The 24,264-nt window shown below is 35.0% G+C and overlaps 1 protein-coding gene across 1 annotated transcript; it reads right to left on the bottom strand.

The window, feature by feature from the left end:
* Window positions 1-6,690: 6,690 nt before the first annotated feature.
* On the bottom strand, window positions 6,691-8,316 carry LOC115966799. The gene is made up of 2 exons (XM_031085956.1): window positions 6,898-8,316; window positions 6,691-6,778 (listed from the first exon to the last, which is right to left on the bottom strand). Exons 1-2 carry the CDS (start codon window positions 8,154-8,156, stop codon window positions 6,691-6,693), a joined length of 1,347 nt encoding a protein of 448 aa, XP_030941816.1. The 5' UTR covers window positions 8,157-8,316.
* Window positions 8,317-24,264: the final 15,948 nt, after the last annotated feature.

Genomic DNA, 24,264 nt, shown 5'->3' with positions numbered 1-24,264 from the left:
GGGAAGTTTTCATCTTCTGGCCTAGCCGTCCACACGAGTAGCACAGTCCCACAATTCTCTTGTACTTGAAGGCCACCCACAACTTGTCCCCCTCAGGGCTGATCACCAGAGCTCCCCTTGGCAAAGGTTTGTCCAACGGCAAATCAAAACTAATCCGGAGAAATCTTGCCTATTCTGAGGTGATGGATTTGGCATCCACGTCCAAGACCTCACCCAAGCTTCCACTAATCCTCCTTCTTGCCTCTTCGTTCATTAGATCAAATGGCAGCCCCTATACCTGTACCCAAAGTTGTTCCTTGGGGAAGGTAACATTGATTACCGTCATCCCTTTCTCCCACCTCCGAAGCACCAGTAATTGATTATCAAAACACCACAAGCCATTATCAAGGACCCATCTCAATGGTATAAAAGCTCATGTATTTTTTTTTTTTTTTTTTGAGAAGAAAAACTCATGAATTTTGTTGGGGAGAAATTGCAAGAGTAAAAGGGTTACAATCAGCACTTACATACTAGTTACACCAATTAAACCTAATTAATATCGTAATTTTACCATTAACAAAAAAAGAAAAAAAAAAGGTGCATTAAGGCAGTGAATACCATTTGATTGAGGGTGGAAATGTTAGGGGTTGACCTAGCCATTAAGCCAGTGACAAAAACAGCAGCATAGATCTTACTTGGAAAATATTCCATGGCTTGAGAAATTGCCAACCCACCAAAGTTATGACCAACAAGGATTACTCTTTCATGAGAAGGAAGAGCTTCCATGAAGGGGCTTGAAGTAGTTAGAACTTGATTGGAGCCCATTTGCTTGAAGTGGCCCAGAAGTAGCTAAGTCTAGTGCAGTGACATTGTGACCAGAAGATTTTAGTAGTGCCACAAGCTTGTACCATGATCAAGGTCCAAGGCATGCTCCGTGAATTATCACAGAGTGCTTGCCAGTTCTTGGTGGCTCCTTAGTAGCCTCAATTCCAAGGGATGAAAGAATGATAAAGAAAGAAATTAACATAAAATGCTTCTTGCTCAGCTCCATATTATGTTTTGTTCTTCTTAAGAACACACAAATTGTCATGAGTTTTATGTAGTTATAAAGAGTTAGGTTTTGATGATGAGCACCATCCTAAGGAATCAACATAAGCTATGCAATTTGACCATATAAAATTTTTTCCCTTTATTTGAATTTAACTTTGAGATCTCTGATAGTGATAAGGCTCTTTGAAAATCTTGTCACAAAGAACACCAAGGTGAGCACTTGTCAAACAAGTTAACAAGAATAAATGATTAAATATTTTAATTTCATTGTACAGTTCTCCAGTACACAAATTATCATCAATTTAGACATGTCCGTAAGCTCTCCCTAGTAGAAGTCCACTCTTTCTTAGGAGTCTTCCTCTTGTGTTTCTAGTGAGTTCTCCCTCAGTGAATAGAATAGAATAGATGCCATCAACCAAAACTCTAGTCAATCTCTTCCCATCCATAAGCTGTTAGCGGTCCCACACTCAGAATCTATGTAATATCCTGATTATGGAGCTAGATGTAACAAAGGAAGAAAAGGGTCATATCTCTATTGTAGAAGAAGACAGCACACAGGCATTTGAAGAATGTTCTCTGAGTCTATTTGGGGAACTGTTGACAGATAGAAAGCAGAACATACGGGCTCTAAAGAATACGCTGCGATCAACGTGGAAAATTAGTCCAAACCTAAAAATAGTAGAAGTGGGGAACAACATTCTCTAGATCAAATTCACAAGTGAGTTTCAAATCCAGTGGGTGGAGACAAATGGACCATGGAATTTTGAAAACAACCTCCTCCTCCTCAAGAGATGGGAGAGGGAATGACAGCAAACAACATCAATTTCTCCCACTTTCCATTCTGGGTCCAAATTTGGGGGTTGCCTTTCGACATGATGACGGAAAAATTGGGGAGACATTTTGGGAACAACTTGGGTGCCTTCATAATAGCTGATACAAGATCATGGTTAGCTGATCAAGCAAAATTTATGAGAATAAGGGTTAATATCCCCATTGACAAACCATTAAGAAGATGAGGAACGGTGATTAGTCCAGAAGAAGAAGCAACCCAAATTCTCTTCCACTATGAAAGACTACCGATTTTTTGCTATTATTGTGGAGTGATGGGCCATGATGATCGCCACTACACAACCCATAGTAATCTATCAAGTGATCCACTGTAATACGAAGAATGGTTGCTAGCTTAAGGGAGTAGTAAAACTGGGGGTCCAAAGGAATGTCCACTCAAAGCATCAGTGAGCTTATTCGACAACAACTCTAATGGAGACTTAAGAAACAAAAAAACACCGGAAATGGCTGAAATGGGTGGCTAAATAGTGGACAACATTGGCAAAAAGACAGGCGGGAATCTTAATAGAGAAAAAGCAAAATGGCACCTGTTTGAAGTGTCAGAGGAGTGCAAAAACAATATGCAAAGGTCATTACAATTTCAAATTCAAAAAAATTCAAAAGATGTGGCTAGGAAAAAAGAGGTATTTTCTAACGAAAGAAAAGGTGGGGAAAAGAAGGGGGATATGGGCCTGGGTTCTGATTATGAATCTCCCATTGGCTGTGAGAGTGGCATAATGCACTTGGGCCAAGGGAACCATTTAAATAAAGGGCACTAGGAAGCCACCGCCCATTAAAATGCCTTAATGAAGATAACAAAGAAATGGGTAGAGATAAGGAAGGGAAAAAACCCAAAATAGAAAAGGAAGACTGAATAAGCTAGCTCGAACCCAACCCAATAGTAATATCATGGAGATGGAAACAACAGATAATTTATCAAGCACTAAACTAAGTCTATGGAATGAGGAAGAAGCAACAAATGAAGGCAAGCAAAAGAAATTGTGCACAGGTGAGACAAAAACCCATTTAATCAAACAGCAGTGGCTGCAAGGCAACACCACTAAAAGCTATGAATTCCTTAAATTGGAATTGTTGGGGAATTGGAAAGCCCTGGTTAGTTTGAGCATTGCACGAGTTGGTGCAACGATGGAATCCCAAAATTGTCTTCTTGATGGAGACAAAGGTAGGCATCAGAAAAATGGAAAGAGTTAGAACTAGAATTGGAATCCAAATGCAATAATTATTCCTAGTAACGCAAGAAGTGGGGGAATTGCCCTACTATGGCCTAAAGTAACAGGTTGGGCCTTGGACCTGTCCGAGGACACCAGCCCATCCGAGGAGTTAACGTGGCTTAAGCAATCCATGTTAAACATATCACTGGAAACAAAGAAAACAGGCCCGAGGAGGAATTTCTTCTCGGACACTGAAAATCCGGAGCGAAAGGGCATCCAAGCTACTAAAGCCCATCCCTTAAATACGTGAAAAGGAAGGAAACACAAAATATCTAAGCAAAAGCTGCCACCACCACTTTGAATGCACTACAACTACTTTCCTGGCCGTATTAATGTGGAGAAGACCCCTGAACAGTACTACCTTAACTACCGCAACTCACAAAGAACTGAAAGTGGTGTCTGATGGGACAGATGCTCAAGTGGAGGTTTGGATGATCGACAAGTGTAAAGCCCAAATGATAAGAAAATGCCTATATAATGTGTAGAAGCCCCCATAAGAAAGGGAGAAGGGAAAAAAGAAAAGAGAGTACTGTAGCATGCAAAGGAACCCCACTGCATTGATTTGTATACGCAAATTAAGTTTTAGCCCTATCAGATTGTGTGATTTTTCAATATAATGGCTTTTGTTCTTGTTCATGTGTTACTTTATTCCATGCAATACCCCGTTTAACTTATTAAAATCTAGTTCTTTGATCCATACTCTACAAAAAATTTACTGTGTTGGGTTCTTTGGACCAAGACTTACAAAATAGGGGTTTGGGCTCCAAATTGTGCACCTACAGGTACTATCCTCCATATATGTTGTCATTGATCAAAAACTAATAGCTAAGATTCTTAGCTAGAAAATTTCAAACAGCATTCCAAGGTATTAAAGCAAAACCAGATATAGAGTATAAACACAGTTATAACAATACCAAATTGTTCCCAATATAATGCTAATAAAATTTACGAGCACAAGGAAAATTAAGAATGAAAATTTTAAGATATATCCTAAATAAGAGAAGGCTAAAAGAACAAAGGGTTACCAAGTCCAAGACCAACTGCACTTGAAGACACCAAAATGACCTCATAGCCTCCAGAGTTCAATTGTTTAAGCTGCATGGATTTCATTGGTTATGGGGTGAGGAAAACGTTAACAGCCACAACAACTACGATTATTATGAGATTGTTTTAGAATAATTTTAGTTTTCAGAACTCGTGAAAAAACTGCCCATTTTGACACTAATAGAGTAAAAAAAAATAAAAAAAAAATAAAAGAAAAAAACCATTCTCCCATTCTATAAAATAACATACCTGCTCACAGAGAGCCCCTAGTCTGCCAAGTGCTAATCTTCCATCCCTCGTTTTGGTCCTACTGCTCCCTCAAGCCACTAAAAATTTGTTTTCTATTTTTATTCTCTCTTCATTCTTTTTATTACAAAGTAACATCACCCACATATTATATAGCCTACATGTATATTTAGAAATATATAATCATACATCAATTCACAATATTACTTTCTCAAAAAAATAAAAAAATCAAATCACAATATCTTCTTTCTCAAATACATATCTTCTCCCCCTCTCCCCGAAAAATATACTTTGAAACACATTGTGGCCTTATTTGGTTTTTAGGCCCGAAATAAATTTATAGTTGAATAGTGATTGTTTGGGCAATTTGGAATGTTTGAAATAAATTTTATTTTGAGCATATCCAAACCCATCCAAAGGTTATTCTTGATGGAGCAATTGGTTTTCTATAGGAGTATCAAAAGCTGGTAGCTACTCAGTGATTTGTTCTATTTATTTCTGTTACAATGTTTTTCTTCTACACAATGTTTGTTTTTTGTACATTGTTGTTTCTGCACTGTATGGTTTTATGCATATTTGGTTGTTTTTTTGTACAGTGTCTTTTTCTACACAATGTGCTTTCTGTACATTGTTGCTTTTGCACATTGTTTGTTTTCTGCATAATCGGTTGTTTTCTGCAAAGTAGTTCTAGTTTCCCCTGTATTGATGTTACAAGGTTCTTATGTAATGTTTTCTCATACTTTATCTAATAAAATTTCTATCTTTTATCTCAAAAAAATTTATCAGGGTTTGTTCTAAACAGAGAATTAAATTGTTGGAGAATTTTGAAATTGTTGGATTTTGAATTTGTGATATTGGTGGATGGGGTTGATATTTGTATTTGGAGAGAGAGAGAGAGAGAGAGAGAGAGAGAGAGAGAGAGAGAGAGAGAGCATTGGGGTTGGGGTTTTAGAAGTGAGAATAGACAATCATTGGCTGAAAAAGCCAGCTTTTTTTACTATATATTTTATTTTTGCTACTATTTATGGGTCTCATTGTACTATTTCAATTAACTTAGCTTTTGGCTTTATCTGCCATACTTTTAATAAAAAGAATTTTCCCCAATGGACACTTCATGTGTGATTTTTTTCTTTTTTAGGATTTATTTCTTTCAATTGAACATGAAATTTAGTACCCAAATTGAAGATTTAATCTAGTACTTTATCAAAACAGTGGGTAGTCAACAAATTATTAGAGATTTTACATATGACTCAGTGACGTGACTGATTCTTCTGTGTAGTCCTGCATTAGTTAATTGCATTAGTTAATGCAACTTTTATTGGGAGCTGTGTCTGGAGAAATATTTAAAAAGATATTAATAATTTATAAGGACTAGAATCTAGAATGCTCTTTCACATATTTTTTCACATTGCCCTCTCTTTTTCAGTTTCACTTACCCTTCACTAAATTGATCGCTTCATTTATGATATAATTAAAATTCTGCTTTTGTGCTTTCACCCTCCAAAATCAATATTCCTTTAAAAAAAAAAATTGCACTTTTAGATTCAAATATCATAAATAATTATATATATTATTCTTGTAAATAAGCATATGTAGGAATAGAACCTCCAAGAAGTGACTCCATTCTTTAAATTTTGTTTTCCCAAAAGTTGAGCATCATTTTACAACACCTAGTATGCGTTTGGATACCGCTTATTTTGTTGAAAACAAAAAACTAAAAATAATTAAAAAAATTATTGTTCACACGTGGGTTACTGTTCATTTGCCTACTGCTCCTTTAAAAAATAAAAAAAGGCCAAAAACGCAGACACATCTGACGTAAACACAAACGCAAACTAAACGACCTAGTGTCTTCCTCTCTTTGAGGAACTTGAGAAGCAATAGATGATAGCTCATTAGACCAAATTTTATAATGTATACTCTGTTAAAGCATTTGAACCCATATGACTACAAAGTGAAGAAAAGGAAGTTTAGTGTCTTTTTTGTCTCTATTGGATTCTATCTCATCATACATAATGGATGATTGGTTGATGGGAGTAAATTAACCCATGTGAGAAGAAGTTAAATGATATTTTGGGTGAAAGTGAAAGTGAAAATACTGATAAAAAATGTGCATGCATAATCTCAAAGAATTTGGTAATATACGTCTCCCAACTATTCACATATTCAAAAACTTAGCACCAATCATCAAATAAATAAATAAAGAAAAATGATTCCTTTAGGAAAATTTGAAAGTGTGAGGTACATGCGAATAAACATGGAACATAGTATATACCTGTTTCTTAATACATATAATTTTCAAAGAAACAACCTACAATCTTAAATTATCTTTAATCATTACACTTGTTTCATGTGATAACTTTGGTGTCTTCTTCATTGGCATATAAGTTGGGCGATCTCTGCATGTCAGATCCAATTTGTTTGAGCACTTTATATATATTTAAAACAAAAAACATTTAGAATGACTGTGGAAAGAGGAAAGTGCAAAATAGAGAGAGAGACAGAGCAATAAACTTACAGCAACACAGCATCATTGAGCCAGAAGCTACCATTACGCACGGGATACTTTTGGACGGACACAAGGGAAATATTAAGCTGTTTACTGGAATCCCCCATGAAATGATATTTATAAATTTCATCGAACTCTTCTTTAGACTGTTGCTTGCCCTCATCTTTAAATGGATTTAGCGAGATATCAAGTACAATACAATTAAGAAATATAATACCATTGTCTTCAAAAAGTTCGATATCACTGTCTTCCCCACTGTCTTCCTCTTCCATTTTAGCAACAAAGGTGAACATTAAAAGGCAGAATGTCTGATCAGCAACATGGAGCAAAGGTAACTTCGGACAATACTCAACTGCAAATTCACCATCCTCAAAAAATCGCTTAATGTCCAAACGTCCGTGGAAGTACAGATCCGCATCTATATTGTGAGACTGTACGCGGACAATCCCATCTAGAACGAAACCCCAATAGATAGTGTTATCAACAATAGTACTTCGTCTTCCACGAACCGGGTCATGATAATAAGGACGTAGCTTGCGTTTGGGAGGCTCAAGTAATGTCCAACATCGATCGATCACATGATAAACATAGAAAGTAGCAAACAAACTCGCATCTTCATCAAGAATCTGTTTTTTGGAATCGAGAGTAGCGTAATAAGCAGGATCATGTTGAGCAACAAGAATCTGTTTTTTGGAATCGAGAGTAGCGTAATAAGCAAGAGAACGAGCCGAGAGTGAAAACCCAAGAGGAGGATTGGGCAAGGGTTCCCATGTATTTGAATCGGGGTCATAAACCTCCATCCAGCCATACCCTTTTGCTTCTACTTCTGAAGCAGAAACGCTACCTAACACATATAACTTATCGTCGAGGACGAGGCAGGGAGGTTCGAACCTCTTAGGAAAAGTCATGGTAGCAACAGGTTTCCAACCATCATCAGGAGTGCTAAGGTCAAAGCTGCGCACTTTAAGAAAACGAGCGAATTCGGGGGTAGTTACGCCGGCGAAAGGTTCAGAATCAGGATTCATGCCGCCAAGAGAGTACAGACGGGTCCCTATCACTGCATGTTCTCTGTATGCGCAAGCTAACCAGACTTTAGAAAACGGACGGAGCGGTTTCTCGACGGTAGTTACGGAATGAAGAAAAATACACTCAGGATCTGGGACCTTAATGGTATACCACTCTGCCTGTATTCCATCCCTCGTAGCTGACGTTGAAGCAAATAAAGCGATCTCGAATTGCATCGCCAAACCTTTCCCTTTCCCGTCCATGTGTTTTGTGTTTTGTGTTTTGAAGATTCAGAAAATAAAAAGATGACAATTTTCAATTTTGAGAGTGTGTGGAGGCTCAAATCGATTACGATTTGGGGTTTAGGGTTGGGGTTCCGTTTGCTTGTGTCTCCAATCCTTTAAATATTCCCAAAAAAAATCATCAATGGGCTATACGCTATTTACTGTCCATTAATTATGCACGGGCTCATTCGGGCATAAAGCCCACAATGTGTTTCAAGCTTTTCGGGAGAATATAACAGACCATAGACTAAATAAATTTATCAGGTCAAAAAAAAAAAAAAAAAAATACTTTTTGGGTACCATTTTGAATTTGTGATATCAGTGGAGGGGTTTAATAGTTGAGAGAGAGAGAGGACAATCATAAGATAAGAGTGAGGGACTAGGTTTTGGGATTTAGAAGAGGTCTAATTTGGCAACTCCAACAACTAGTTTTGGAGTTTTCATGTGTGAGATTTTTTTTTTTTTTTTTTTTTTAACAATTTACCTCTTTCAATTGAACATGAAATTTAGTACCCAAATTGAAGATTTAATCCACTATTTTTTCAAAAAAATGGACGGTTAATATATTATTAGAGATTTTACATATGAGTCAATCACGTGACTAATGTAAGAGACTCATATGTGGATTCTTCTGTCTAGTCCTGCATTAATTTACGCAACTTTTATTAGAAGTTGTGTGCCTGAAAAAATATTTAAAAAGATACTAATAATATTTGAGGACTAGAATCTAAAATGCTCTTTCACATATTATTTTAAATTTTCATTGCCCTCTCTTTTTCAATTTCACTTTCCCATCACTTAGCCGATCGCTTCATTTTTTTATATAATTAAAATTCTGTTTCTGTGCTTTCACCCTCCAAAATCAATATTTCCTTTAAAAAAAAATCGCACTCTTAAATTCAAATATTCATAAATAATTATATATATTCTTCCAGGAAATAAGCATTTGCGGGAATAGAACCCAGGGCTCGCCCTAAGCCTAGGCCACTTAGGTCATCACCTAGGGCCCCTACTAGAGAAAGGCCCCCAAAATTTTGAGCAAAAATTAATATATTTTTCTAAAAAAAAAAAATTATTTTTTTGGAAATTTGGGGAAAAAATTGTTTTACATTTTTTTTTTCTACTTCTAAGAAGTAAAAAATAATAATAAATAAATAAATAATTGAATAATGCTAGAGATAATACAACTTTAAAAACATAGGTCTTACAAATATGTGTCAATAATCACAAGAAATAATTCAAATAGGAAAATGCTAAAAATACTATGAGTTTTACTTCGAAGCCTTTACAAATTGATGTGAAAATTAGTTTGATTTGTGTAGGTCAACTTATTAAATGTATTTTTAAATTACTTTTTGTGATTGGTGATACATCTGTGTAAACCTTATGTTGTAAAATTTATCATATCCCTAACATCATTCTTTCAAATACTTATTTATTATCTTTTTAAAGTGTCACTAATCAAATCATTGCTACATCGATAAAAAGAATAGAGTTTTGTTATTAAAAAAAAAATTATGATATTAAAATTAGTTCTGTATCCATAAGGAACAAAATAATGGGTCTTTTACTTTTCACCAAATTAGTAAGTACCTCCACTGTTTGTTGGTTTCCAAGCCTCCGATAATTCAAGCTCATAATGATCATTGTGCTTGGAGGGGCTACAAGGCAACCCCCATCGTTGATATATTTGGTTAAGCGTTACACAGTCCATGTTTGATCCTTTTTCCATGCTTTAAAGTTTCTGGTCCCAACGTCAATTCACTGTCATCAAACTCCCTTTTTTGGCCCACTTTTTGTATTTGCCCGCCATGTTTATCCGTACTCTCATAAGACTTTAGTCTAATTATTCTTGTCCATGTAGGTTGCTTGGTATTGGGAGTAATCACGTTATCTGGGGCAATTGTATTGTTGTCCCCACCATTCACATGTACCACGTCATTTGTTCCATGCACGTCCACTATCCCCTCATAATTATGGGCTGAAGTCAAGGGACAATCCATATTGATTCCTATGGATTCTTCACCAATTCCGGATACACTACTTTGCATTAGGTCAACCTCCACTAATTGTGGATCTGAAATAGCATGCTCCAAGACCCTTATTTCACGCTATGTTAACCAATCTCATCCACGATATCCGCCGCATATCCCGTATTTGTGTCAGTTGTCCCAGTCAGTCGATTAGGGTTTCCAAGGTTTGGAGAGGATCTACTCGATGTACCACCGCCGCCACATTCATGCCCTGCCGCCTGACTACTTTCATTGGCCCGAGGCTCATCCACCCGATGCCGCCCACTCGCTTTCAGCCAGTCACCATAAGGGAGGTTGACGGCTTCTATATCGCTAGTAAATGAACTATGATGGGGGAAGTTTTCATCTTCTAGCCTAGTCGTCCACACGAGTAGCACAGTCCCACAATTCTCTCGTACTTGAAGGCCACCCACAACTTGTCCCCCTCAGGGCTGATCACCAGAGCTCCCCTTCGCAAAGGTTTGTCCAACGGCAAATCAAAACTAATCCGGAGAAATCTTGCCTATTCTGAGGTGATGGATTTGGCATCCACGTCCAAGACCTCACCCAAGCTTCCACTAATCCTCCTTCTTGCCTCTTCGTTCATTAGATCAAATGGCAGCCCCTATACCTGTACCCAAAGTTGTTCCTTGGGGAAGGTAACATTGATTACCGTCATCCCTTTCTCCCACCTCCGAAGCACCAGTAATTGATTATCAAAACACCACAAGCCATTATCAAGGACCCATCTCATTTGGTTGTCTAGAGAAAACTTGAACTGGATCAGTTTGTCCCCCACCTTGATGATTTTCAAGTCGTTCCCTAACCTCCACACTAAACGTAATAGATTTTTTGCCGCTCTGAGGTTCAGTGGTTTAACGCTCTAGAAGTGGCCCAATGAGCTCAAAGAACATTCATCAAGAACTTGTTTACGATGGTTCACCTAAACAACTATAAATCCTTCCTCCTCTTCTGTTGAGGAGATCCTTTGCAGCCTTTCGATAAAATCGGAATCCATGGTCTCCGCCCTTGACGAAAGTGGGGTAAGGAAAACTCACCCTAGGTGAGAAGGAAGGCTCCTATTGAGAGGAGAAAAAAAGGAAAAAGAGAGGTTATATTTTATTTAAAGTCATTACTTTGTTAAATTTTTTTTTTTTAGAAAATGCTACTTTGTTAATTGATATATCATTTTTAATACTTTATAGTGGTTTTAGACTTTTAGTATTACCATATTTGTCTTATCATACATATATTATAAAACCATAATAAGCACACCAAAGTCCAAAGTCCAAAATATCTACTACAGTCCTATAGTATATATTCTAATAAAATGAACACGTTTCAATACGCAATTAATTAATAATACTCCTTTCCAAAAAAAAAATAATAATAATAATACTTCTTTCCATAGTCCATACACCATAATTATTAACTCATTATCTCGTTGTAAACTCTTTTGTTGTTTTTTTTTTTAATACACCGCCTGTGGTGGAAAGAATCCTAACTAATGATAAAGCTAGCTTGTATTGTAACAGACTTGTTTGTTCCTAGTTTTTATGATATTTTCTTATTGACTAAAAAAAAACTCATTATCTCGTTGATTCTTTAAAAAATATATATATATATATATCTTGTTAATTTCCTCAAGGGGTTTAAATATAACATACATACACATACACACACACATGTATATATATAAAATGAACTCACTATCAAGAGCGGACTGGTAAAGTTTTTATAAAAGTTTCTATTTATTGTAAGTTTCAATTAGCTTAACTGATAAAGTCTCTGATGGATAAATAAGAAATCTAGAATTCAATCCCCGCTTACATAAAAAATTGATTGGTGTCTTGGTCTGATAATAAAGAGTTATAATCTTGAGCAAATGTCATAGATTTGAAACTCTCTCTTCTCTCAAAAAAAAAAAAAAAAAAAAACTCATCATCTTCCACGTATATAAATTTAGAACTTTTTAAAATAAATTGAATTTTAGTGACAAGATTTTTGTATTTGATATAATGTATTTTTAAATGCATTTAATCTTTGAATGGGTAGAAAATGACAAGATTTTTGTAACTTTTAATGACATTACCCAGGTTTAAAACCTTCTCCTCTTTATTTGTAATAAATTGAAGAAAAAAAAAATTTGGGACCAATAACATTCAGAATTCGTAAGAATAATACTCTGTAGACACAAATAGGCAATGCTATGAATAAATTTGATTCAATCACTTTTCCTTATATTGCAGAAGTTTAGGGGTACAACTTTTTTTTTAATATTATAAATTGTTTAGATGATAAATTATTATTAAAACAATATCATTTTCATAGAGGACATCAACACCACTTTTTCTACGTCAATTGGAACAAATAATAATTATTTTATTATTAAAAAGTATTTCACAAGTGAAAGAAAACTGCACTTCCACAACTGATATATTCAATAAAAAAAGTATCTCCCCTTGAAAGATTATTGATATTTATCACTTGTTCCATAATACTAATAGCTTATTTTAGGAATGACAAAATTGGCCTGACCTGACCCAACCCTAATAGGTCAGGTAAAACCCGACCTGTTAAGTAAATGGGGTTGGTTTGGGTTTTAAAAACTCAACCCGAAGCAGGTTCAGGTATTATGCATACCCGACCTGAACTGAACCTGGCCTGAAATCATGGGGTAGATTTCTTAAACAACCCGGGGCGGGTTCGGGTATAAAGAAACCCAGCCTGAAATCATTGGGTAGATTTCTCTCAATTGTTCACAGTTGAAGATCCCTCCTTATCACCTTATCTTTTTCGGATATGATATAAACCTGTTTAACCGACTCATAATTCTCAGAGGACATCATTAGCTGCTTTGAAAGATCTTCATCACTAAATAAATGTAATGGTCTCAACAACAAGGTAGCCAGTGTCAAATACTACAACAATTGTAACATACAATGTTGATCATGATCGGAAGGTTGATATGTTAATTTCAACAAGAAATTTTGTATTTAATATAATGTATTTTCCATTTTTTTAAAAATAGAAGAAGCAATTCTTACCTCAATTGGGTTTAGTTGGAACACATCTAATGCCAAGTACAAGGGCTCAAAGATGGAAGTGGTTGGAGGGTTGTTTGGGCCTTGGTCATATGTACAGTGACTGTCAAGTCGAGGGCCTTGTTGGTTGAAAGACTGTAACAATTAGACAAATTAATTTCAAAATACAAAGAGTAGGTCACTACCAATAGACAATTTAATAGAGTTGATCACTTGATTCTTAAAAAAAAAAAATAAAAAAAAAAAAATAAAAAGAGAGAGAGAGAGTTAATCACTAACTACTAGGAATTTCCTATCAAGAAATTTACTATTAGACAAATTAGTGTCAAAATTCAAAGATTAGGTCGCTAATAAAACGAAATTTAATAGAGTTGATCACTTGATTCTCAAAAAAAAATAAAAATAAATAAATAACAAAAACAAAAAAATGAGTTGATCGCTAACAATTATGAATTTCCTATCATCTAATTTATTGTTAGACAAATCAGTGTCAAAATGCAAAGAGTGGGTAGCTAAGAGCAATTGCATTAGTGGGTCTAAAATACAAAATGTGCAAAAATTTTCACAATATAGCATAAAATAGACCTGCATCAGTGCTTTCATACCTTTGCATATATCCAACCTCGCTACAATAACCGTGCATATATGCACAGTTACTGTGATTTTGCAAATTATTATTTTATTATATTTTATTCTCTCTCACAGTCAAACCCTTTATCCCTTCTTCTTCATCTCACACTCTCTTTCTCTTCATTCGCACAATCGATCAACCATTTGCCCACCACCACCCAACCACCACAACCCACAACAACATTTTACAACACATAAAAATCCAACCACAAATTCAATAGAAAATCAAAGCCAAAATCAACGAAAAATCAAACTCAAAATCACCAAAAATCAATGGAAAACCCAAAATTAACCATCAACGGAAAAATCATCAACCCAAACCCAAATCATTACAGTCCTGTGTATGCCGTCACTCACTCTTTCATAGCCATTGCCATGAGAGAAATCTGAGAGAGAGATGAGGGGTTTGAGACAAGCGGCTGAGAAGATTGTGATGATAGAGAGGCGGAGAGTTTTGTGAGGAGCTGGGATGAGAAAGAGGCAGAGAGTTTAAGAGAAGGTTTTTGCTGTTTTTTATGACAGAGTGAGAGAAGAAACATGAGTGTGAGAGATCTTTTAATAAAATAATAATAAAAAAGATATTATTTAAATAAAAGAGGGTGTATAATAGATAATTTGGTGTGAGAGCTTTTGATAAGTGGCTGTGTAAAATAGAAAAAAGTGGGTTCTTATGCTAAAATAAACAGAAAATTTCACATAGACTGATGCAATTGCTCTAACAAAAGGAAATTTTAATAGAGTTGATCACCTAATTCTCAAAAAATAAAAAAATAAAAATAAAAAGGAAAAAAGAAGAAGAAGAGAATGAAAGAAAGAGGTGACCATTAACAACTATGAATTTACTATCAAGAAATTTATTATTAGAAAAATTAGCATCAAAATGCAAAGAGTAGGTCGCTAACAAAAAGGAAATTTAATAGAGTTGTTGATCACTTGATTCTCGAAGGAAAAAAAAAAGTTAATCACTAACAACCGTTGTTATTAAACTCGGCTCGTTCTAGCCGGTCGGACTGGTGACCCAACACATTGACTAGACTGGATGATCGAGTGGATCTGAAAAGTATGTAACCCGGTCAAAACTGATGAAACTCGATGAAACCCATTGGGTTTTAAGCAATCCATGTGACCTGGTTGGGTTTTATTAACTTGGTCGGGCTTGTGAATTGTGTAAAATTACATTAATAGATCCATTTTATCGACTCCATTATTTAAATGTGTGATAGTATGGTAATTTAAACAAGAGAAAACCTAAAAAAATTCACACAAAAAAAAAAAAAAAAATTGTTCCTTGCGCCTTGCCCTACAAATTCACACTTAGTACTTTGTAGTTTGTACATGTACCATCACTTTTCAATTTTTAATTCTCAAAACCTATTGCTATGGGCTGCTACTGTGCATAAATTTTTTTTTTTTTTTTTTTTTATGGTTTGAAGTCTAAACAAATGTACTTGGCCAACAATTTCCATGTAAGTATGACCATATAACTCTATGCCACCAATTATCTTCTTTTGTTTAAGTATGTTTTTTTTTTTTTTGGTCGTGTGCAGTGTAAGTGTGTGACTTTGTTTCTTCTTTGAGTTTTGACTATTTTGTTACTTTAATTTTTTTTTTTTTTTTTTGCTTTAGGTTTTAGCTGACCTTAACTTTACTGACAAATATAAATTAATTTGTTTGTTTCTTCTAATGCTATTGCTTATGAAATATTGATTTTGAATTATAATGGCGAGTTTAATTTAGGCATATGCCTTTTTTTTTCTTTTTTAAATTTATATATTCAAGTTATGATTTCTCAAACTTAATTTTATATACATTTAATTTTTTAATTTTTTTTAATTGACTCTGCGGTTTGACCTATGACCCACTAGTTGAACCAGTGACCCAGCTCATAGATCGGGTCAACGTCCGGTCCGAGTTTAATAACTATGCTAACAACTATAAATTTCCTATTATGAAATTCTGACAAGTAAATAATAATATATAATGAAATGTAAATATGGTATAGTAAGTTGTACCGCTTTGTTTGGGTCTATATATAACTAGTCGCAAACCCGTGCTACGCACGGGAACCTACCATTTTGTGTGGTAGACTCATCTGACTTCAATTTGTGTTACAATTTAATAAAAAAGTTATTGCTTGAACGTGTAATGACTTACAAAAAATAACTCAAAAATTCAAATATTAAAACTTCTAAAATGATATCTTGGAAATTATTTAAACAAAACAATATATATATATATATATATATATATATGATTACCTGATAAAGAAATATAAGAGAAAGAATGGTTCAATTTAAAAGAATAATCCATAATTATAACTATTGAAATCTACTGGATAGTTTTAGATATTGCAAAAAAAATGAAACTAAAAAAATATAGATTTTAAAAAATTCCAAAAGGTATAAATTTTTTATAAAAAAATCAAAAGATTCAGAGCTTATAAATTATAGACAAAAAAAAAAAAAAAAAAAAAAAAAAAAACTTATATATGTGACTACATAATAGGAAAATATAAGAGAAAGATGTGTTATCCTCAAAAGAATAATTCATGGCTATAGTTATTGAAATTTGTCAAATAATTTTAGATATTACAAAAAAATAACTAAAAAAATCTACATGTTAAAACTTTTGAAAGGCCAAAGAATCATAAGATTCACTTCTTATAGATTATTGAAATAAAATAAAATAAAATATATATGACTACGTAATAGAGAAATATAAGAGAAAAATTTATTGTTGAAATCTACCAAACATGTTCAAATATTGCAAAAACTAAAGCAAAATTCGGATTCTACAACTTCTAAAATGCCACACACACACACAAAATTAAAGAATTAGAAGATTTAGAGCCTAGAAGTTATTCAAACAATTCAAAAATATATATGACTATTCAAAAGCAAAATACATGTTCCTACAAAAAGCAATAAGTTTTAATGGGTTTAAACTTTAAATAATGAAAAAAAAAATGGAATCATTAAACAATTATAGGTATATGGTTTGGTGATTCATAGTTGTATAAAATAAAATAAAATATTTTTCTCACCTGTTAGTTTGTGCTCATAGCAAACTTACCAAAAAAAAAAAAGGAAAAGGGAAAAAAAAAAATCCATGGAAAACCATTAACAAAAATTTTTAATGGGTCTAAACTTTAAACAATGACAAAAAAAAATTATAAACAATCATAGGTACAGGATCTATGGTTAATCGTTATATATTTATAAAGCAAAAGAATTAGAAAACCCAGATTAAAAAAATAAAAGGGGACGTACAAAGATTAATGGTTGTAAAACCAAGAGAGTCAATTTCATACTGGAAGCCGTTTTTGTTTGGCAAAAAAAGGGTATGTTTTGGTACCGATTAATACTGGTGTACCATTTTGGATTTACTACTATTGTATTATTATATTAATAAATATTTTATATAATTTATTAAAGATATTGAAAATTGTAATTAAGTCCATCCCAAATTTATTTTTGATGAGAAGTCCATCCCAAATTAATATGCTCAGCTCTAGCCAAGTGTTAAAACTCAATATAAATATATATTAACTACTAATTTGAGAATGAAAAAAAAAAAAAATCAAAACTTATAATTAGTAGCTTAGTATTTGCCACTTGGAAGGTTGACAAACCACATAAATTCATTGATTTGTCCACAACTTTTTAGTGAGTAGACCATATACTTTCACTTACTTTTTGAAACATGGGGTACAGCTAGGCAATGAAATAAAGGAGTAGGGTAAAAAAGAGAAAGCAAAAGATAGAAAGAGAAGCTAAAAGAAAGAAACGATGAAAACACTATTACAAGGAGTTGTTGACGTCGATGAAAAGGAGAGGAGAAACCATCTGGTATCAACCGAAACATCCGGTATTTAAACTGATACATTTTAAGATGTTTTCGGTACCGGTTTGGTAACCTGCATGAATTTTTTCGGCAGTGCCGGCCGGTACGGTACGATTTTCACTTCCTTGCGTAAAACACAATCTTTGGTACCATGTTTAAATGGAATTTCAGATGCTTGTCCTGTGTCTCCCATTAAGTCTTCTGGGCAATAAGTACGTTTATTTGGGTGTTATGCTTCAGCATTAATCTTCTTCTTTTGCTCCTCATCCTTAGCTTAGAGGAATAAAGCAAAGATTTGCAAAGTCAAATAGGAAAACAAAGATTAGAGGAATAAAGCAAAGGTCTTCAAAGTCAAATAGGAAAATAAAGATGGCTTGTGTAGGTTAGCCTGCGGATTGGGAATGGGAAGACAAAGATGACTTGCGTAGGGAAGAGTTAGAAGAAGATTTGTCAAACAACTGAGGAGAAAGAAAGGAGGTATGCATTTAATGAGATTGAGGCTTTTGTATTATCGGGTTTTAGAAGAAAGAAAATCAAAATATATATATATATATATATTTTTTTAAATAATGCTGAAGTGGTATGGGAGTTTCAGAGGTTTCGGTTATATATATATATATATATATTGATTATATGATGTGGGTTCCAGTTAGCTTAATTGGTAAAGTCTTTGATAGTTGTATAAGAGATTTGGGGTTCAATCTCCGCCTACACCAAAAACTAATTAGTGTCTTGGTCTGATGATAAAGAGATATCATCAGGAGCGGATGCCATAGATTAAAACTCTCTCAAAAAAAATTTTTGATTATATGATGTATTTTCTTTAGGTAGATTTTTTTTTTTTTTGGTTAAATTTAGATGATGGGTAGGTTGAGATGATAGTAAAACTAGGAGGCTTGAATAATTTTTCAACCCTCCTAAACATTTGGGCTAGTGCTAGCTTTAATAAGAGCTCATAATTGGACCTAAACATTGCACGACATCTCAATTCATGGTTAAAATGTTAACTTGGGCCTGAATCTCAATGGTATAAAAGCTCATGTATTTTTTTTTTTTTTTTTTGAGAAGAAAAACTCATGAATTTTGTTGGGGAGAAATTGCAAGAGTAAAAGGGTTACAATCAGCACTTACATACTAGTTACACCAATTAAACCTAATTAATATCGTAATTTTACCATTAACAAAAAAAGAAAAAAAAAAAAGGTGCATTAAGGCAGTGAATACCATTTGATTGAGGGTGGAAATGTTAGGGGTTGACCTAGCCATTAAGCCAGTGACAAAAACAGCAACATAGATCTTACTTGGAAAATATTCCATGGCTTGAGAAATTGCCAACCCACCAAAGTTATGACCAACAAGGATTACTCTTTCATGAGAAGGAAGAGCTTCCATGAAGGGGCTTGAAGTAGTTAGAACTTGATTGGAGCCCATTTGCTTGAAGTGGCCCAGAAGTAGCTAAGTCTAGTGCAGTGACATTGTGACCAGAAGATTTTAGTAGTGCCACAAGCTTGTACCATGACCAAGGTCCAAGGCATGCTCCGTGAATTATCACAAAGTGCTTGCCAGTTCTTGGTGGCTCCTTAGTAGCCTCAATTCCAAGGGATGAAAGAATGATAAAGAAAGAAATTAACATAAAATGCTTCTTGCTCAGCTCCATATTATGTTTTGTTCTTCTTAAGAACACACAAATTGTCATGAGTTTTATGTAGTTATAAAGAGTTAGGTTTTGATGATGAGCACCATCCTAAGGAATCAACATAAGCTATGCAATTTGACCATATAAAATTTTTTCCCTTTATTTGAATTTAACTTTGAGATCTCTGATAGTGATAAGGCTCTTTGAAAATCTTGTCACAAAGAACACCAAGGTGAGCACTTGTCAAACAAGTTAACAAGAATAAATGATTAAATATTTTAATTTCATTGTACAGTTCTCCAGTACACAAATTATCATCAATTTAGACATGTCCGTAAGCTCTCCCTAGTAGAAGTCCACTCTTTCTTAGGAGTCTTCCTCTTGTGTTTCTAGTGAGTTCTCCCTCAGTGAATAGAATAGAATAGATGCCATCAACCAAAACTCTAGTCAATCTCTTCCCATCCATAAGCTGTTAGCGGTCCCACACTCAGAATCTATGTAATATCCTGATTATGGAGCTAGATGTAACAAAGGAAGAAAAGGGTCATATCTCTATTGTAGAAGAAGACAGCACACAGGCATTTGAAGAATGTTCTCTGAGTCTATTTGGGGAACTGTTGACAGATAGAAAGCAGAACATACGGGCTCTAAAGAATACGCTGCGATCAACGTGGAAAATTAGTCCAAACCTAAAAATAGTAGAAGTGGGGAACAACATTCTCTAGATCAAATTCACAAGTGAGTTTCAGATCCAGTGGGTGGAGACAAATGGACCATGGAATTTTGAAAACAACCTCCTCCTCCTCAAGAGATGGGAGAGGGAATGACAGCAAACAACATCAATTTCTCCCACTTTCCATTCTGGGTCCAAATTTGGGGGTTGCCTTTCGACATGATGACGGAAAAATTGGGGAGACATTTTGGGAACAACTTGGGTGCCTTCATAATAGCTGATACAAGATCATGGTTAGCTGATCAAGCAAAATTTATGAGAATAAGGGTTAATATCCCCATTGACAAACCATTAAGAAGATGAGGAACGGTGATTAGTCCAGAAGAAGAAGCAACCCAAATTCTCTTCCACTATGAAAGACTACCGATTTTTTGCTATTATTGTGGAGTGATGGGCCATGATGATCGCCACTACACAACCCATAGTAATCTATCAAGTGATCCACTGTAATACGAAGAATGGTTGCTAGCTTAAGGGAGTAGTAAAACTGGGGGTCCAAAGGAATGTCCACTCAAAGCATCAGTGAGCTTATTCGACAACAACTCTAATGGAGACTTAAGAAACAAAAAAACACCGGAAATGGCTGAAATGGGTGGCTAAATAGTGGACAACATTGGCAAAAAGACAGGCGGGAATCTTAATAGAGAAAAAGCAAAATGGCACCTGTTTGAAGTGTCAGAGGAGTGCAAAAACAATATGCAAAGGTCATTACAATTTCAAATTCAAAAAAATTCAAAAGATGTGGCTAGGAAAAAAGAGGTATTTTCTAACGAAAGAAAAGGTGGGGAAAAGAAGGGGGATATGGGCCTGGGTTCTGATTATGAATCTCCCATTGGCTGTGAGAGTGGCATAATGCACTTGGGCCAAGGGAACCATTTAAATAAAGGGCACTAGGAAGCCACCGCCCATTAAAATGCCTTAATGAAGATAACAAAGAAATGGGTAGAGATAAGGAAGGGAAAAAGCCCAAAATAGAAAAGGAAGACTGAATAAGCTAGCTCGAACCCAACCCAATAGTAATATCATGGAGATGGAAACAACAGATAATTTATCAAGCACTAAACTAAGTCTATGGAATGAGGAAGAAGCAACAAATGAAGGCAAGCAAAAGAAATTGTGCACAGGTGAGACAAAAACCCATTTAATCAAACAGCAGTGGCTGCAAGGCAACACCACTAAAAGCTATGAATTCCTTAAATTGGAATTGTTGGGGAATTGGAAAGCCCTGGTTAGTTTGAGCATTGCACGAGTTGGTGCAACGATGGAATCCCAAAATTGTCTTCTTGATGGAGACAAAGGTAGGCATCAGAAAAATGGAAAGAGTTAGAACTAGAATTGGAATCCAAATGCAATAATTATTCCTAGTAACGCAAGAAGTGGGGGAATTGCCCTACTATGGGAAAAAGACTTTGACGTTGAGCTAAAAAGCTACACAAGGAACCATATTGATGCAGCTGTCATTAACCTAAGATCGGGGTTCAAATGAAGAATTACTGGTTTTTATGGAAACCCAGACACAAACCAAAGAAAGGAATCATGGAATCTCCTCCAATTCTTAAGTAATTAGTATCAAATGCCTTAGGTCTGCTTAGGGGATTTTAATGAGATCTTGTTTGTGTTGGAAAAAAATGGAGGGCCAGAAAGACCCCAACAGTAGATGGATGGCTTCAGAAGAGCATTGAATGCCTGTGGCTTTCTTAACTTGGGTTTTGAAGGGCCAGAATTCACTTGGTGCAACCGTAGATTCAGAGAAGGAAGAACCCTGTTAAGACTGGATCGGGTATTTGCAACACCTGAATGGAGAAAGTAATACAACCAAGCCAAGGTAATTCATGTTGTGGACTCAACCTCGAATCATAGTGCACTAATCTTAACAGACCAACAATACCTCCAAAGGCACAGACAAAAGCAATTTCTCTTTGAAGCAGCATGGACTAGGCATGAAAAATGTCGGGAGATTATACAAGAAGCTTGGAAAAGCCGGCTGGGTGTGCACTCACCAATTGAGTTAATTAGAGGGCTAAAAGAATGTGCTGATAATTTAACAAAGTGGAGTCAAAATGACATAGGGTTCTCTTCAAAGAAGATTTAAGGAAAAAGGAAGCTACTTCAAGAAGCTATTCAAGCAGACTGAGCTGGAAGCAAAGCGGAAGAAATTGATAGTTTAAGAAGAGAGATTAATTAATGAGTTGCTTCATGAGGAGGAAATTAGATGGAATCAAAGATCAAGAGTTGATTGGCTGAAAATGGGGGATAGAAATACATAATACTCTCACCACAGGGCTTCATAAAAAAAGAGGAAAAATGAAATCAGAGAGCTATGGGACAAAAATGGGAAGTAGTGTGAAAAAATGGGGGAGATAGCAAATATTGCCACTGATTATTTCTCGGAACTTTTCACAACATTTGTACGTACCCAATTTTCCACAAATGGGCTAACCTGGTAGTTGGGCTCTCAATTTACTTGATTTGGTGGGTTTTTGGGTTTCCCACTATGGGTAGCTCCTGGGTAGATTCACTCGAAACCCATTAATGTAGCTAGCCTCTCTAACCAAATACCTTTCTTTTTATGCTCAATCACTTTTCTAGTCCCTCTTCTCAAGTGTATAACCCTTCTTTGTCTTCTCTTCACATATTTATAGCCTGATGGTAATGGGCTGATAATGATTGCCCTCTGGCATCACTTGTGCGGGTGGGGCCCAATTTGATTATTCCTGACAAAAAGTTATTTTGCATTAGGAATAGGAGTGTGGATGTTGGAGCTGGTGTTAGCCGCCAAATGTTGCTCGGCAACGGGGTTTCCCAAGGACTCCCAGTGCGCCGAGGTATAGCCGAATAGGGGTGGTACCAAGTTACTATGTATGAGGACTATCTTGTCGTGCACTGAATTCCCGAATGATGGGCCAACGCCTTTGGGCCACTTAAGAATGGCCATGAGGAATAATGGGCTCAAGGCTGGACATTATTCATGGGCCGAGTTGGATTAGGCCTCCTACCGTATACTGTACAACATCCTTTCCAACAAAAGTTGTGAAGGTTGCTAAGACAGTGCAAAGATGTATTACTCAAGAGATGAATGAGTAGTTGACAAAAGAATTCCAGAAAGAAGAGATCATCCACGTCATTAGTTAAATGCACCCAACAAAAGCACCAGGCCCTGACGATATGTCAGCTATCTTTCATAAAAAATATTGGGATATTATAGGGGAATATGTGAGTAATATCATTTTAAATACCCTCAACTCTAATGCTCCTCTAACTGATCTAAGCAAAACAAATATTGTCCTTATCCCAAAAACTAACAGCCCATCTAAGATGAGTGAATTTAGACCCATTAGCCTCTGTAATGTAACTTATAAAATCATCTCAAAAGTCCTAACTAATAGACTAAAGCCGATCCTTGATTCCATCATTTCAAAAAAACAAAGTGCCTTTGTGCTAGTGTGACTCATAACTGATAATGTTCTTGTTGCCTTTGAAATTATGCACTAATTGAAGGAAAAAAAGAGACGGAAAAGAGGGCTATATGGCTGTAAAATTTGACATGAATGAGGCTTATGATCGTGTTGAATGGGTTTTCATTGAAAAAATTGTGGTAAAAATGGGCTTTAATAATAAATGGATTAGCCTTATGATGAATTGCATCTCTACTGTCTCTTGCTCTATTCTAATTTGACATCATTTGATTGGAGGATATAAACACCAATGTTTTATATAGCATTCTTATAAAATTTAATTTCTTTTATAAATTATACTTATTATGCTAATTTCAAGGTTTATAAATGTGCAATTTGGTATATGACTCAATTATCATACATATAAATATGGTTTATATAAAAAAAAAAAAAAATCACATTTATAAACTTGAAGTATGGTTATAACTCATAACACACACACACACACACACACATATATATATATATAAAAGACATGGTTTGTGGGTGGCAAAAATATCATCTCCTGACTCAAGATGGATTGAACATGAACGGGCAAAATGGAGAGCATGAAAGAACTAAAAAATGCTAATAATTATAAAATCTCAGATTCTTATCCTTAATAACGAAATGGTGTGGATAGGAAGCAAATAGTGTGATTTATTTGTGGTTGCTATTGTTCATCTTGCAGTTGGTTCTAGGCAGCCCAACATGCAAAGACATGGTCTTCTACTCCTCTCTATTACACATCTAGA

Source organism: Quercus lobata, chromosome 11, assembly GCF_001633185.2.
Source record: "Quercus lobata isolate SW786 chromosome 11, ValleyOak3.0 Primary Assembly, whole genome shotgun sequence".
Lineage (NCBI taxonomy): Eukaryota > Viridiplantae > Streptophyta > Magnoliopsida > Fagales > Fagaceae > Quercus > Quercus lobata.
This window is presented reverse-complemented; position numbering and strand designations above follow the sequence as displayed.

Excerpts from the sequence above, each read along its gene's own strand:
- LOC115966799 (XM_031085956.1), bottom strand. The coding sequence starts at position 8,156 with ATGGACGGGAAAGGGAAAGGTTTGGCGATGCAATTCGAGATCGCTTTA. Across the intron at positions 6,779-6,897 it reads CTCAATGATGCTGTGTTGCT|AGATCGCCCAACTTATATGC; the intron begins GTAAGTTTATTG and ends TCTGACATGCAG.